The sequence below is a fragment of the Melospiza melodia genome, chromosome 2, assembly GCF_035770615.1.
Source record: "Melospiza melodia melodia isolate bMelMel2 chromosome 2, bMelMel2.pri, whole genome shotgun sequence".
Lineage (NCBI taxonomy): Eukaryota > Metazoa > Chordata > Aves > Passeriformes > Passerellidae > Melospiza > Melospiza melodia.
In genome coordinates this window covers 75935406-75952144 of record NC_086195.1, presented here as the reverse complement: position 1 = coordinate 75952144, position 16739 = coordinate 75935406, and the positions used below count along the sequence as shown (strand labels likewise).

The following is a 16739-nucleotide window of genomic DNA, read 5'->3' as shown; positions in this document are numbered from 1 at the left end:
ACAATCATTTTGAAAGAGGTAAAAACAAACATGGAAACAAAACTCAGATTTTCTCAAAAGAACAGGATTGAAAAATTCTTCACAGTTAACGAACATATAGCGCTGACAGTATTTAATGGAACTCCACCTCTTAGCTATTTTTTCATCTTCTTAAATGTTATTTGTGTTAGTCTCCAATAATATGGTTTTATCCCTTCTCAACATCTCTAAAATATTCAAGGAAATAAGCACATTTTCTAGAAAGTACTGGAATAGATCCTTTAAGAAGAAACTATTATCTGGCTTGCCTTAGCTGCCTTGTCTGCATTCATGAACTGTTACTTAGTTTTTGGACCATTCCAAAATAATTTATATTCTTTATACCATCTGGACCTTGGATTCTCCTTTCTCTCTCCTAACTTTTACAGTTGAAGAACACTTTGCTGTTTGCTCCAATTTCTTCTGCAAGAAATTACATAGTTAATTTTTTTTGTAACTATGATGCTACACTTGCATATCTTGGCCTCTAAGTCAATGTTTGCTGACAAATTCTTTTTTCCCCATTATGAGTTCTTGGTTTAGTCCAAATACACCTGTAAGTGAACCGTCCATCTACTTGGAACTTGAGTCCTTTCCTTTAATATTTTTCCCTGAGAACACAAGTGTCAGAAGATTTTGTCAGTTATGTTGATATCAAGATTTTCAGTTTGATATCCACTGAATTAACCCAATCTCTTAGTCAGCTCATAATATCCCATGGGAAAAAAACCCAAACCAAACCAAAAAACAACAGGTAAAGAAATAGGATTATAAACTGGTTGGCTATACCTGACTAGGAATATGTAGAGTGTTACACTCAAGAACCTCTAAGTACCCAATATGAAATGCTAAAATCTAAATAAACAATTAGCCAGACAGACATGGCTAAACTATGAGGATGTGGAGGAGTTGCAGGGGGAGGAAGAAGGGGAGTGTAAAAGAAACCTGAAACAAAAACTAGCAAGAGAAGCCTTCGATTACCTCACTAGGAATATGTAGAGTCTTACACTCAAGAATATCTATGTAGCCAATATGAAATGCTAAAATCTAAACAAAAAATTAGACATGGCTAAACTATGAGGATGTGGAGGAGTGGGGGGGAGGAAGAAGGGGAGTGTAAAAGAAACCCGAAACAAAAACTAGTACGAGAAGCTTTTGATTCATCTTTTGAATTTCAAGGCTGAACCAGAGAGATTTTTAGTTTAAGAGTTGAAACATTTGATTAGGATTTAAATAAATTCAGGTTGGCCACAGGAAAAAAGCACATAACATATGTTCTGTAAGTGTGCAAATCAATATTTTCCTCAATATTTAACACTAATACAAAGGTACTAGTCTGTCACCTGTACAGTGCCTGGGCTAAGGACTCAGAAACTCTCTCCATCTTCTCCTCCCCATTGGCTCACCTTTGGGGGAATTAAAAAGGTCAGTTTCACTAAGAACACAGAACCTACACTCTTCAGCAGCTCTAAGACAAACCATCCCTCTGATCTTATGAGACTTTGATTGCAGAGACACCTTTGCATCAAAACTGACTACACCTCGGATGCCTGCTGCCCAACATCCACATCCATCCCTACATCCAGCCACGGAATGTCCTTCCCCAGCTCAGGAGCTGCACAGGGAGAACTTGTGCATTGTGTTGTTCAGAGCATAGTGAAGGATGCACACCCAGCAGAGAGTTCTGCAACATGGACATCTCTGGTGACCCCCATGGTTCTTCTGTTCTTTTAATGCCACCACATTAATTGAGAAAGGCTTTACCCATGTCAGCTCTCCTACAATAGCCCTGACTACTGCAGCACTGATCTTTCATGTTATTACATCCTTCCTCCCATGCAGCCCCCACTCAGTGTAGCCTCATTAAAATCCAGGGTCTGTCCCTAGAGAACTTTGGCCGTGCTGGAAGCTGCACTGGAAGGGGGAAGGGAAGAGAGCCCTTGCTCCTCTTTTCCCAGTGTACCCTTTTCCTTCTTTCTCCCCCCTTCTCCCACAGAGCCCTCTGGTTGCAGAGAGGCAGCAGCCCTGCCTCACCTCAGTTTGGGGCTGAGTAGACAGAGGGATGCTGAGGGCAGAGGTCACTCAGGGGGGTGAGGCCTCCCAGACAATTCACCCACGGGGAGATCTACACTTGGAGACCTGGGCAGGGGCGTCCTTCCCTTCCACAGCTACTACCCTCATCAGGATCTCAGCACAAGGCACAGACATCTAACTCTGGATTCACAGCTCTCAACAGGAAACAAACAGATATTTCAACAATAATAATGTGAGGTCCTTTTGTGCAGTTGAAAACCAGAAGATTTAGAAATCAGACTCATCTGTGTCAGATGCAGCCCGCTGTCTGTCAGGACACTCAGGAATTACACACCAGATTCACAATCTTTTCTTAGTAATGCTAAATTATTTTTTTAAATTTACTTCTTTTTAATCAGAATAGACAGAAGAATTGAAGTGAACTTTGTAAATACAAAAGGGGGTGGGAGAAAGAAGAGTCAAGTATTTTGCAAGAGGAAATGTCATGGGAATGTGCTGATAAGAAATAAATTCTGAAAACACCAAAAATATGAAGTACAATATACAGCCTAACATATTAAATATAAAGACATTTTTAGTTATTTTCTAAAATAATTATTCTTACTGGTGGACCATTTAAAGGAAAATGAAGTGCTGACTCAACATTTTATTCTAAGTTATTAGGGGATATTAAAAATCCCAACAGTGTTACAGTCTGATTTTTCTTTAAGGGCTACTCAAAAGGACTTGTAAGATACATTTGGTATCATGATGGAAATGATGCCTGTGAAAAGCAATGCCCAATAAGTAGAAACAACTGAATATACACCCAGATATACACTTGTGGTCTCATTCATCACAAACACAACAGGTTGCCAGCTGCTCTCTCTGGAGTGTTCCCAGCTCAACAACAATGAGCTGCAAAATTTCCCTTGTTCAGGAGAAAGCGCTCCCATTATTTTATTTACCAAAAAAAAAAAAAAAAAAAAGCTAATCTCTTTACTTTTAATTAAAAAGTCTTTTACTTAATTTGCTTCATAAAGAAACAAACAAACAGTATCAGCAGCTTAAACATTAATGGTGTAGATCAACAAATCAATAACGTTCTTTTTTTTCCAATATGCCTATCATTTCAAACACATGGTACAGCTCTACAAAGAACTACATTCACATAATTAAAAAGGAACTGAGGTTTGATATAGAATCTGGTTTACTGCATTGAAATCAACCCAGTTGTTCAGAGGAAAAAAATGCACATAATAAATCTTATGAAGTTATTCCTATATACTTGTGTAGAGAATGTATCACCTTAAAATAGCATGTCTGTGCAAATTACTGAAGCTACTCTACCAACCTTAGCTTAATATTTGAGTACAGTGCTACACTGTACCACTAAATGTCACATGCAATAGATATGGCATCATCTGTCACCTCAAAAGGCTGACAAAGCGTATGACACATATAATAGCTTTGCATGACCAATACTGAACTGAAAGACATAAAGCCAAGCTTGGAAGGTAATGCTCAACCCAAGACAGAAATCAAAAGCTACTGTGGAAGACAATACAACTGAATGTTCTTTTTTGTGGACTATGGCTTTAATTTCCATTTATACATTCAGTCTTAAATGATGCACAGACAATTTTTAATTACTCTAAAGCAAACAAAACAAGAATTTTTTGCATTATGAGCAGATATCACCACCATCTTCAGATATGTGAATGCAAGCATGGAAAAAATAATATGTACAGATATATGTCACATGTTCTTATGACACCTTGCTGTATGAAAGGCAAAAATGAGCAAGACTGTCAGAGATTTCCTTATGTCCTCCTGATCTGAATGAGGAACTGCTGGGACTGTGCTGTACATTGCTCCCAATACTCTTTGGCAGGAAGGTCAGTCAAGTGCATCCTCCAGAACCGGTCATACCTAGCACAGACTTGCTACCGCTGGCCTGAATTCATGCTTGAGCACAAACGGTAGCTAAAGTCTACAGGGGAGTTTGTTCCTGTAAATAATACATCACTGAAACAGAATTCAAGATAGACCAATGGCCCATAAGGAAATTTTCTAACGATTAACACTTGTTTACTAGACTTCCGTGAGTAAGCAGAATAAATATAAGATCCAAGAAGGCTGAGAGAAGAAGTTTTCTTTTCCAAATCTAAAATTACAGTAAATACATTACTAAATAGTTATTAATTAACAATTGTATTTCCAGAGCTTTTAATGATTAGTATTAACTGCAGCCATGACAAGCAGTTTTTCAACAAATCACAACAGCAAATAAAATTTCCATCCTTCTTTCTATGGCTTTAAGGCATATTGAAAATATGTGAGGGGGTGGTGATGGGGAGGTTACAGTAGGTAGGACAAGAGTGGCCACAGAAGGCCTCCTTTTAGACAGAAAAAAACAAACATTTGAGAGTAACACTGACAGGCTACAACAGGTATGAAGAGACAATCATCTGCTTTCTCAGTAATTTCTACTTAACAAGAGTTGTGGATGTTGTTAAAGCCACAGAGGATCTGTAATGTCTATCAGTAGATAACTAAATTGGATTTCTCAAAATATGACCACTATGGCAAGTTTTCACATTACAAAATGGAATGCAGACTCCCAGAAAGACTCCCAAAGCCTGTAATTATCTTGGTCTTTTGGTATGTTGGCTATGAATTTAAATGGAGCCTTATTTTATACAACAGAGGTTTCCTTTACCACTGTCATGACCTGGACTGATTTGTTAATGATCCTTTCTTCCCCCTATTTTTCCTACTGAATTAAACCTATAAAACATTAAAAGTATAGAGTTACCTAGAGCTTTAAAGGGAATTACAGCTGAGCCCAACGGGAACAAGCTGAAGGATCAGCACCTAAGACTACAAACAGAAATAATGAATAATTTATGCAAAATACAAAAAACATTAAATGATTTTGAACTTTAAGCAGAGTATTGGTGTCAAAGCATTTTATAACTAATGTTGACTGGGCTGGAGCACCTTCGTAACATAATTTAAAAAACAGTAGTGCAGGATGACTGCAACATTTTCCTACAGAAAACAGCTGTTGGCTTTATTTTTAAAGCACATTTTCAGAAAAGCTATATTTGGACAATAAGACATATGTCTGATATGTCTGATTCCCAATTATTGCTCAGGTTTTCTATTTTCTTTACCTACTGTTATTTCTTCCGCTATTTCTACCCTAGGTTGTCTTCTCTCACTTTCCAAATGGCAACATTTTTGGAGAAACTTGAGCTTGGAAGACTGAGCTCTGTGCTGTAAATAATATTTACTGGGAAAGCAGAAAAGACCACAAAATAGGAGAGGAGTACAGAATTTGAAATCAATGTTTATCTTAGTTATTTTGTCCCCTTCTGAGTATCATTCCCAAGATAACAGAGGAGATGCAGCAACTGCTTTCTTTTGCTAAGGTTTAAGAAAAATCATTAAAGTATTTATGTAAATTCCAGTTTGCAAGCTTGCAGCAGGTCAGATATGCTTTAAGCTGAGTATTGGTGTCAAGAGATGAATTATGTTAGAAGATTCCATTGTGAAAAAAGAAGTTAGAATATCAAGATAATGGTTCATTTCTTCAGGGGGTTTCAATCTCATTTTAAATTTGGGAAATTATTACTGTATGTGCTGTCTTATCCTCTCCGTTTGGTTCCTCTTACCTTCCTAATCTAGGTATCAGGTTTTATGGATCTGTAATAAGGACCTTATGCATTCCTGTTGTCTGTGCTTACATCTACCACAGCCTCCACAAGAACAGTAAAAAGATATTTGAACCTTCCTATAATACAATGAAATGCACTTCTAGTAGTAAAAGACATAGGATGAAACAAAAATTCAAGTTTAGAGGTTTAAAGATTACATCAACACACTGTAGTATGGAAATACACTCTCAAAGTGACAATGATTTCTGCCAGAAGACAGTGGTTTAAATTTACAATCCAAATAACTACAAATTTCCTTGAAGACTTCCATCATGGCAAGGCACACTAAGGTACAGACAACCCTGTCTGGTCTGTACTGTTCTTGTGATAGAATCAAGACATTCTTAGAGCAGACAATGTGAAGCTATTTCAGACGCAATAAGTGAACATTCTTACTATTTTCTCCATAACTAGTCTGCAAGGACTTAATTCAATGCTTTTTTTTATCAAATACTTCCATGATCTTTCAGATTTTGAAGCATCTCCCAGGGAGCACAAGTTTCAGTGGTAACTTTATTTCCTGTGGAAATTCCATCCTTGAACTGTGAGGAAAGGTATTTTGCCAAATTTTTTAAATTATTGAAAATAAGTGTGCTACCTCAAATAAGGAAATCCAAATTTGCCAGAAAATTAATTATAGATCAGGAACAAAAAGTATGATAACAGCAAAGAGACAGAGATGAAAAATGCTTGTTTTAAAGCTTCTACACAGAAATTATACAAATGAATAAACAAGAAAACTGACAAAATTAAGCCTTTTATGCCCAAATTTATGCTTCAAGGTCTATGTATTGTCCTCCAAATATGATCACATGTTCCACTACATGCTGGCAAGCAGAGAATTTCATCAGGGCACAGCTACTCAAATACATGTAACTAAAAGTAAAGAAACCCCAAGGGCCCTCTCTATTTCATTTGAGTTAAGGCATTGCAAGCTCAAGAATAAATTCAGTGGTAATTTTTTCTCCACATCATATTTAGAGCATTTTGGCTCTTCACAGTATTAGAACAGAGAGATAATAATAAGTGATGCAAATTCCCCATGAAAACAAAACCAACAATGAAACTATCAGATATTCAGCAACAGCTTCCCATTTGATCTCCCCTGGTTTATAGCATTTGATCCCTGTATGTTTCTAGGCAGTATTCCCCACAAAGTTTCAAAGCCCTTCAATTGCAGGCCATATACCAGGCACAAGCATTTGGGTTTTGTCACACTACAAAGGTGAGACAAACCAGCAGAAGAGGCCAGTGATTCCACAGCAAGAATGGAACCTCCTGCCTGAGCATCACACACACGTGCCTCACACTGCAGGCCAATATGAGAACCATAAACGGTTCTCAAATCAAGATCTGAGCTTAACTGAAGCCCAAAGCTCTGCAAGATGTGTTTGGCAGGACAGTAAAACTTGTACATACCATATGAGGCAATTTTAACTCAAGAGTATTTTCACTTTGCAAAACTTAATGAGCAAATATAGCAAGGTATTTTCTGAAGCTTTTTCCTAAACACATGTAAAGCACAAAGTACAGGGCTGCTATTAGAAGTAAAAATCCTTTCCCCTTTACAGAAACAAACCTCCATCAGGGTAACCATCTAAATCCAGTAACAAACAGTGTCATATCTAAGAATTCTTTGCTATAAAAAGTAGCTATCATCTCACAAATATTTAAACATACAAATACAAGCCTTGTACAAAAGTTAAAACAATTGTTTCAGCCAATACATTTACACTCCACTACTTTTCAACAGAGGCCTATGCAGAAAGTTACATGTTCATCTACAAACTACAAACTAAGAAGATTTGCAAGAAAGTCAGGTTATCTAGAATTCCCAGATTTACTGTCAGCACTTGTCAAGCACAATACTTGGAGAGATAACCTGAAGACATGCAATGTTACACATTTTAAATAAATCCAGCTACTTGATTTAATATCAGTAAATTGCCATGCCCTGCTCATGCAGAAGCTCACAAAACAAATACAAGTAGAAAATTCTAAATAGATCAAGCAAGGCCAAAGCACTTCAGAAAGTCCTGAAATTTTTTTAAAGTTCATAATGGCTGTCTATACCTCAGCATGTTTGTAAAAACAAAACAAAAACAAACCCACACCCAAAAATAATTCCACTACCACCATTTCACTGTTAACACTTTATTAAAAATACAGCTGCATATCTACCCTATGTTAGCGTTCTACTCTATTTATAAAAGCAGTACAGGTATTAAAAATACATCATTCAGTTTGGAAAATTTACCTATCTTGTGTAGCATGAATTCTTCAACATGGCAGAGATGTGGTAGAAAAACTTCATTCTATACTCTACTAATCTACATCACCTCTTCTCAAACATGGCATCTTGGAGTGCCAGCAAAAACATTTTAAATCATCTAAATAATTTCTTCCATTTTCTTAGCAACATGAGAAGGATCTCTCAAGCAGTCATGTGCTCACACAGAGCACTATATCAAAATCTGTCTACAAATGACTAACTCTTTTCTTGTCTCTTCTCTTCTACAGTTCTGTGAAGGGGTGGAGGCTTTTGGGACGAATCACAACAAATATGCCATTTCTGCTATGTTCTTATAAAATAAATAGATAAGGGTTTAGATAAGTAATCATTAAAAAACACTGCATCTCTATGCCACACTACAAAATGGGGTTTTACATTATTGTATCTGTCAAAGAGAAATCAGCCTCTCTTTTCACCTGATGGAGCCACAGGCACAGCAGTGGGGCTGAGCTCCACAGCTGCCAAACTCAGCAGGGTGTGAGGAACAATATTCAATACTTCAAATTCTGTCTAACAGGCACAAAGTGATCTTAAAGTGCTGCTGGAGATCTACTTTGAAAAAACAGCAGCTTGAATTGGCCCCTATTGAAAACTAACAGCATTCCAGAGAAGTTAATTTCATTCAATTAATCTTTACCTCAACTAAATTGACCATTAACCTTTGACTTGAACAGATCTGGCTTCGTTTGAGTTGACTGATATCCTATCACATGTCAGAGGAAAAACAGCTCTAAAAACATGGAATATTCAGAAATAGTTAAGTTCAAAGATGGATTCTGATGCAGACTACAGTCCTCTCTTGCTCTCTCTCCCCCATCCCAGTAGAAAGAGTTGTAATATAAATGTACCGAGTACAAATTTTCCGTTCCAACATAAGAATTGCTGCTTCAACCCCAAGTTTTTTTTAACAGCTGAATACCAAGACAACATAGGAAACAGCCACTGTGTAAAGTACAACCCTTTGTGCAGCAATTTTAAGCTGCAAAAGTAACATTAAATCATAGCATTCCATAAATAAAGGAATTAGAAGTAATTATGACTATATTTCAGGCTTGCCAATCCCCAATTCTTCAGAGGCCCATCCATGCTTTAGGTGAAGGAAAAAAATCCTGATATTTTAGTCTTCCCAGCTGTACACACACACAAACCTTACTTGTGTGTGGCTCTTTATCAGTGCTGAAATAGAGGAAGTAAAAGCAAAAGCAATATATTCAGAATGCAACTGAGAATCATTAATACTGTTTTTCTGATTTTTAATGTTTTTGCATTTATTGCTTGAATAGTGGAAGAGTTTAGAAAAAATATCACCAAATATTTAACAGATGTTAGGTTTGCTATAATCACTTAATTGAATTTATGCCTACAAAGGATCAAAAAGTTCCTGTGTTTACAACTCTAAATTCTACTAAGCATTTTGATTTCAGAAAGTACAAATCTTTTATCTTACTTGCTCAAACCTGAAGATGAATATCTCAAAGCTGAGCTGATCAAACCACTATCTGTTTTGAAAATGAGTTCCTATTTTTCAAGAGGTATTCCAGCCTGACAACTCTAAATGTTATGCCATTTTACTAGAAGTGTATTATATGCATCAACAGTACATACTCATTATTTTCAAAACAACTCTATAACACTCTAGTCCTCACATTGTCTGCCTATGGGCATTCATGCTTCCACTGGGATGTCCAAATCTAGAAATAACAAAGTTAAGTGACAAAGGAGAGGAAAAGAGGTATGTTGAAGGCATGGAATGAGGACAATAAAGTAGAATACACCTTCAAGCATCCAGGAGATCGAAATATCAGAGAGACACAAAAGCTATTTCATATTGCTCTGTGAGTGGCATGGACTTGTCCATTCATCTACTCAGCTCTTCAGATCAAATTTTGACTCATCTTAACTCCTTAGCAGAATGCACCAGGACAGCAAAGCTGCTGTTGTCCACTGCCTGCCTCAACCTCTTTCTGTGCACAGTGAGAGCTGCATCTGAGACACCACAGTCTGCAGTCCAGTACAGTAAAGTGAACTAACATGAATTTTAGCTTCTGTTAGTACACCAGGATGCTAGTACACCAGTACTGCAGGGACTCGGGAGAGCTCCTACTGTCAGCTACTGCTGACACAGAAGAAAGGTAGGACAAAAAGAAATGGCAGTAACTGCATCAGCCACCCCAATTCAGTTTTTTCACTTGAACACCCATCTTAAGGTCAACAGAGAATGGAGCATGCAAATTCCAACAACCTTCTGATAGGTATCCAAGAGAAAAAGAAACAACAAGGACTCTGTTGTTGATCTTATATTACCTTTTCCTCCTGGAACAGATAAAAATGTACGGTACCATTATTTTGTTTCCTGATTTGTCAGCCTCATTTGCCCTTCCAAAGCAAGGACAAGAGCTCAGGGCTTGACCAACAGAATGCAACCTTCACTTTCTGGGGCAGATGTTGTTTTGAAGCCTTGATAGAATCCCAGCACTATCATAAAATCATTCATTTCTTGAAGTCAAGTAACAATAGAGTTCCGGAAACAGGTGGTACTTGTTTAAATTGTCAAATATGCAACAGGGATTTAAAAAAATAATGGTAGGAACAGAATCAACAGATTTGAAACAAACACTTTAGGCATTTCACACTCCCATTGTGCTGAGTTCCTCCCACAAATTGTTACCATTGAAATTCTCTAGATAAAAATAATCCTATACATGTACCAAAGACCCTTGTCCTGTGATCTTACAAGTACCTTAAACAAAGTTGCTTTGAAAGTACTCTAAAAAGTTAAATCTTAAAATTCATTCCTTCTGCCAGAGGGAAAGAGCTGGCAAATCTAAGCAGATAATTACTGTGGAAAAGCAGCATACAATCTTTCTATGCAAATTCACTCTCCATTGTAAATAGCTTTCTAGTCTAATTCAGGACTCAACCCTTCCCCACCCATCTAAAATAAAACCACCTTTTGTAAATACACTTGTCCCTAATGTATTCCACAGGGTCAACAAACTCAAGCACTAGAAAAGTTGTTGGGATGATGCCTACACTAAAAACCATCCATCCCCAGAATTCTGCCCTCAAGGTGGTGGCAAGATCCTGTCCTTTCTTTGCTTTGGATAAGGCAGTAGTAGACCGGAGATGCTCGAAGCAATTTTAAACTCATTTGGAATTTGGTAATTCCATTCAGAAGCTTGGTTGCGAATGGGAATTCTGTGCAAAGTAGGTTGAATATTAACCCCAAAAAGAACATTCTTGAACATGAAAGCTTAACCTCAAGTAATTAAGGAGATGACCTGTAAGATATCCAAGTGATTCAGACTGTAGGTGGCTCAACTGAATTTAATAAATAATTCAAGAAGAGCCAAGCAAATTCAAGAAGCCATTACACACCATAAGCCACAGTGGCTTGAAATCATGAGTAACCTGACATTTACCTTCTCAGATTCCTGATGAACCTCCAAAAGGCAGTGTCCTAACCTGGAGACTGCCAAGTTCACAGACTGATTGTCAAGATTTCTCTCTACACGCTGTAGGCATGTATAAAGCTCCTATGCAATTTTTTGTTGTTGTTTTAAATTTATTTATTTGAATAGAACATTGTATCCACAGCATGCACCATTAAAAATGTAATTTGGTACCTCTTAAAGTCAAATACACTTTTACACTGTCACAAAAGATGGGGGGAAAAGGAAACATCATTATTTTTTTTTCCTTTTTTTTTTCTGTAGTTTTCTATAGAAATTTCCTGGTACAGATTTATTTGCTGCTTTGAATTACAGGATGCTTTTCCTCTGATGAGCTCTCCAAGAGGGTAGAGCAAATTCTAAATGAAAAGCATTGTATACCTGGATGCCCAGTATGAGAAAAAAAGAAGACTGAGCTTCTGGCATCACTGCTCAACTAAAACAAGAAAGGAAAACATAGTAGTGGACTCTTAACAAACAACTACTATTAGCATTCTGAATTTGTTTGGTTTTGAGTTCTTTCTCTCCAGTACATTTGAGTCGATTTTTTAAAGTTCAACTTGAAACTAACTGCTGTAAACAACATAACTGCCAGGTATGAGCTAACAGTTCTGTAGATGGTTAGTTGCAAGCAATTTAATAATCCCATGAATGACTTGAGGTGTGAGTCAGCAAAGATCACAAGCCCCAGCCACTAGTGGCAAGAGAAGAATACAGCGCCCACAAGAAAAGACACCACATTTTAGAACTTCTGACCTATTCTTTGTGGCTCAATTAATAATGATTTCATAAATCATCATAATCCTATTACATTCTTAAATTAAGCATCTGATGCTACCTGAAACATCTTTCATTATATAATTCTCTGCAGGGAAGAAAGCCCCAGACTTCAAAACCAGCAGTCACAGAGTGAAAGGCATATGCTTTCACTGTTCACTTTCCTAAACAGCACTTGATAATAAAACACAGATACTAAAATAAAATGCTAGAATATCAGAACGTATTTCTGTGCTTTGTTTTTTTTTTTACATTCTGAAGAGCATGATACTTATACTGCAGATATTAGATCTCACAGATATATAATTAGCCGTAATACAAAATAGACACAAACTCGTTAAAGGCACACGACAGAATTCCATTGAGTTAATAATGTTTATTATTTTCCTCTCTAGCAGCCATAAATCAGATAACACAAACAGAATAAAAGAGGATCAAAACAGAGATATTCCTACAGAGATATTCCTAGGGAGAGATCCAGGTGACCAAGTTGGATAATACTAGGAGGAGCTCAGCAAACCTTCTTCTTGTAAAATTTATGCCTACAGTGTACACTGAGGAAAAAAGACAGATGATAATTAAAAACATTGTTTTTGCAGCTGTCCCATCCATGTAAAGTTCTACGTTACCTATAGGGTTTGAAATGTAAAAATCATGCACCCATTTTACACAGAACTCCCACTGGGCAAGCCAAATGACTGACCTCCTTTACTGTCAATCTTAAGTATTTAATTTTTGTGCAAAATATTTACAAAGAGGGTTGGGAACAGGGTCATATGTCTAAAAAGCAAATGGCAAAGTGTTATCAACTGTTCTGAGGAAAACACAGTTGTTAGATTAGGAAAGCCACACCCTCTTCTCAGAGTAAGGGCAAGTCACACAAAACCTTAATTACTATGGCTTTTTAGTGGTATTAATTCGCTGCCACTCATCTTGTTATTTTTGCATTGAAAATGCCATCTTCTGCAAAACTTTTCAGTTGCACAAGACACAGTTATAGCTTCACTGAATCACATGCAACTGGAGCTAATAACCATGTTCTGCCATCAAATAGTCATGCTTTGCTGCATATCACATGCTTCCACAAGCATTCCAAACCAGAGGAAGAGACAAAACCAGCAATTGTTGCTGGCTTGTTTTTATTTTTTAATGAGAAAAACTAGTAAAGATGGGGACCACTGTTTCTCAAACCAAATTTTCTGGCAAAAAGATTAAAAACTGAAAAAGGTTTTATAGCTTGAGTCCTTTGATGTTCACAGTTAAGAAACTAACCAAAATCATAAGCACTGTAGCTGATTTGAGGAACAAGGCAGTCTACTTATCCAAGACAGTCACAGAAATTCCTTACAACTCATGCATAACATGACTCTAAACTAGGCATGGTATATCTGAAAGTGACTATGAAGATAAATTTGCCTAACTTCCAGCAACATGAAAAAAACTACCTAAAATGCATTATACAGACACAGACACAGATAAGATTTTTTTGTCAAAGAAGAACAGCTCTTCTATGCAAAAATTAAATCCCTGTAAATAAAAGACAATAAATCATCAAAATTAGAAATCAAAGATAGGAATTTAAAAAAAACAAAGCAACCCAAACAAATAAATCACTGGATTAAATAGAAGATGGATTAAAATAAGCATGAAGAACACCACCATAATTCTGTTCATGTGGAATGTGTCATAAAGCCTAACTAAAATTACTTCTTACATATTTAATGTAATGGGCTTACTGGAATAAATAAGTTGTATTAAAAGAACAACTAAAACGCACAGTTTATAGGAAATGCAAATAGAACTGCTCTTATTGGATCTCAGACTGGAAAGCAGAAAGAAGCCAAAACAAAGTTACTAAAGAGAGACCCTCAACTTCAGTATCGCCTCAAAAATTATAATGGAGCTATCAATTCAATTCCAAATATTTTTTTATTGGTAAAAAAAAAAATCACCTAAATCACTTATATTCAATGCAGAAAGAATCTGAACCTTTAAAAAAATACTCAAATACACACTGACAGAACAAGTCAGAGGTGAATTCCCAGTGCTAAGGTACATTAGGGTAGATTTTCAATGCTAAGCTTGAAATAGAAATGCAGTCCTTACAATAAGCCCCTGTGCATATATCCATAGGGTTTTACAGATGTTATCAAGTCAGAACATCATTGCAGACTGAAGTAGAACTCCCTGGCCTGCACAGCTGTAGACATTTTTAGAAAAAGGAGGTGAAGGCAGAAGGAGGTACAGAGCAGGATTCATCTATACAAAGCTGTCTTTGATGATAAGCAAACATCTATCTTGTTGGGGCATGTTAAAGATATGGATAAATTCTAGGTCACTGCTCTAGGGAGATCAAAAATTGAGCCTTACCCCATAAAAGCACACAGTATCATTCAAGCTCTGTTAGACTTGAATTTGATTCCTGTCAGTTTACCTTTTACTCTTACAAGCTTCTTTGATGTACATGACAATCCATCAGGCAATTGGTCCTTTGCAAGCTAGAAATCCCTTCTTTGAAGCTTCGAGTGAAATAAATCAGCTGTCAAGCATCATGAACTGTGTTTTTTTCCTGAACAGTTTTAAATGCCTGTTTAATGTTCAAACAATAAAATGTCTTTTCTCTGCTACGTTTAGGTTACAAGTAACATGAATGTTGTCTTTGTTCTCAGTCACCTGATTTTAAATGCAAAACTGTATGTCTTTAAAAAAGACATATTGACCCAATCTAAGACTTTTATTGACCCAATCTAAGACATATAGCTGAGATACTGCAGATATAGTTTAAATATATATATATATACAGCATAATTATAACGGCCAAGAAATAATATGCAGCACGACAAAAAGTGCATGCACACCATTTCTCTTTCCGTGGCGGACACACCTAAAGAATGCCTGCAGTTTTACACCTGAGTAGCAGCAGCTCAGTGATTTCACTCCCCTACTTTTAGTTGCCAGTAAAATTAAACCTCCCCTCCCACGCCCTGCTAAGAGTTAGTGGAAGACCGTGACCAAATACCAGTCATCTTTGATGACAGTCTTCTGACTACCACAATATTGTAGGGTGAGGATGAGGCAAACCTTGCAAGTGAAAACAAGCAGTTCAGACCTTCTGTCCAATGACTCAGTCAGGAAAAATAAAAAATTGAAGGGAGAGGAGACTTGAAAATAGACCATACTAATAGTTACACTTGGAAAAGACTAAATCTGAGTTTCCCTTCTGTGTTACATAGAACTTCTTCAAAAAATACCAACAAGTCCTATGTTCCCTCTTGTACTGCCAAATTATTTATTTTTAGAAGCCACTACTCTTTAAGAACCATCTTACTTCCTCTCAAATGTTTTAGGAGACGCATGGGGGCCATGTGGTATGTAAGACTCATGATACTGAATTTAGCCTTTCTGAAGATGGATTGTAATCCAAATTTCTTACCAGTGGGGGTTAGCACTCCAGCTGCTGTGCTACTGTGTAAAAGCATCACTAGAACTGCAGCAATGTCTTGCAGTAAAGAGTGGCTGAATTTCTGAACCTTGGAAACATTTCCAGGATTAGTCTGCTGAGGGAGGAGTATTTTGATGACATTAAAGAGGCTTACATTCAAGACATGTTGAGCTGTTCAGTTCTGCAAATGCAGAATTTCTGGTGTGTACAGAGACAGAACAATAAGCAGCTAGCAAATTATCCTGGCAAAAGTTCAGACAACCATATACTTAGCAATGCACAAATAGTAATGAATATATTCCTCTTTTTAGACCTTTAAATACTTCCTGTGTATCAGTACACACTTTGCTGGTTTTTTTCGGACTTATGTTACATCATAGAAAACTTATGTACCTTTTAGTAACCCACTGAAAACTGACTGAAACATAAAAGTAGCAGCAGAATTTAGAAGATTCACAGTTGGCTCAGTTGACAAAAGTACTGTTGAATACCTTCCGCTGTAATAAATCAAGCTATGCCATGAAGACGCAGTTTTTTGACGTGTATTTTTAAAGTCTTGCATGGTTGCTATTTATTGAAATTTTTCTATTTTTGTGACATGAACCATTAAAAAACAACTGTGAATTCCCCCACCGTATTTCTGATAACATGATATAATAAACTATAAAAATGTTTAGATAGCAAAGAAAAGAGAATACTTACCAATATTAATTTCATCATCAGTTTCAGCATCTCCAATACACTCAAACTGAAAATCTTGTAAAGACTGTGAAAATTTTTGTACTGCCATGGATAAATCTAGAATTCAAAGGAAAAAAAAACAAAAACAAATCAGAATTACTACACTAGAACTTCACTGGAGCAAGGCATCATGCATTTCTCCACTAAATATTTTTTCTGCTTACAAAGTTTTCTTTCTAGTATATTTTTGGACATTAAAATAATTTTAAAATCACCATCACATTTTCAAAATCAAATATCTGAGATATCCTAGACACCTGTGAAACAGGCTGATGCAAGAT

At 36.6% G+C, this 16739-nt stretch overlaps 1 protein-coding gene and 1 long non-coding RNA gene across 2 annotated transcripts in view; both read right to left on the bottom strand.

Moving 5' to 3' along the window:
* Positions 1–16739, bottom strand: part of ARHGAP42 (Rho GTPase activating protein 42) — a 143493-nt gene that overhangs the window by 95482 nt on the left and 31272 nt on the right. The window contains exon 2 of the mRNA XM_063148900.1: positions 16420–16515. Within this exon, the coding sequence (XP_063004970.1) occupies positions 16420–16515 (96 nt within the window). The remainder of the gene's footprint in view (positions 1–16419; positions 16516–16739) is intronic.
* Positions 12615–14806, bottom strand: LOC134414389 (uncharacterized). Its single transcript, XR_010026715.1, has 2 exons — positions 14710–14806; positions 12615–12829 (listed from the first exon to the last, which is right to left on the bottom strand). It is a non-coding gene; the product is annotated as an uncharacterized LOC134414389 (long non-coding RNA).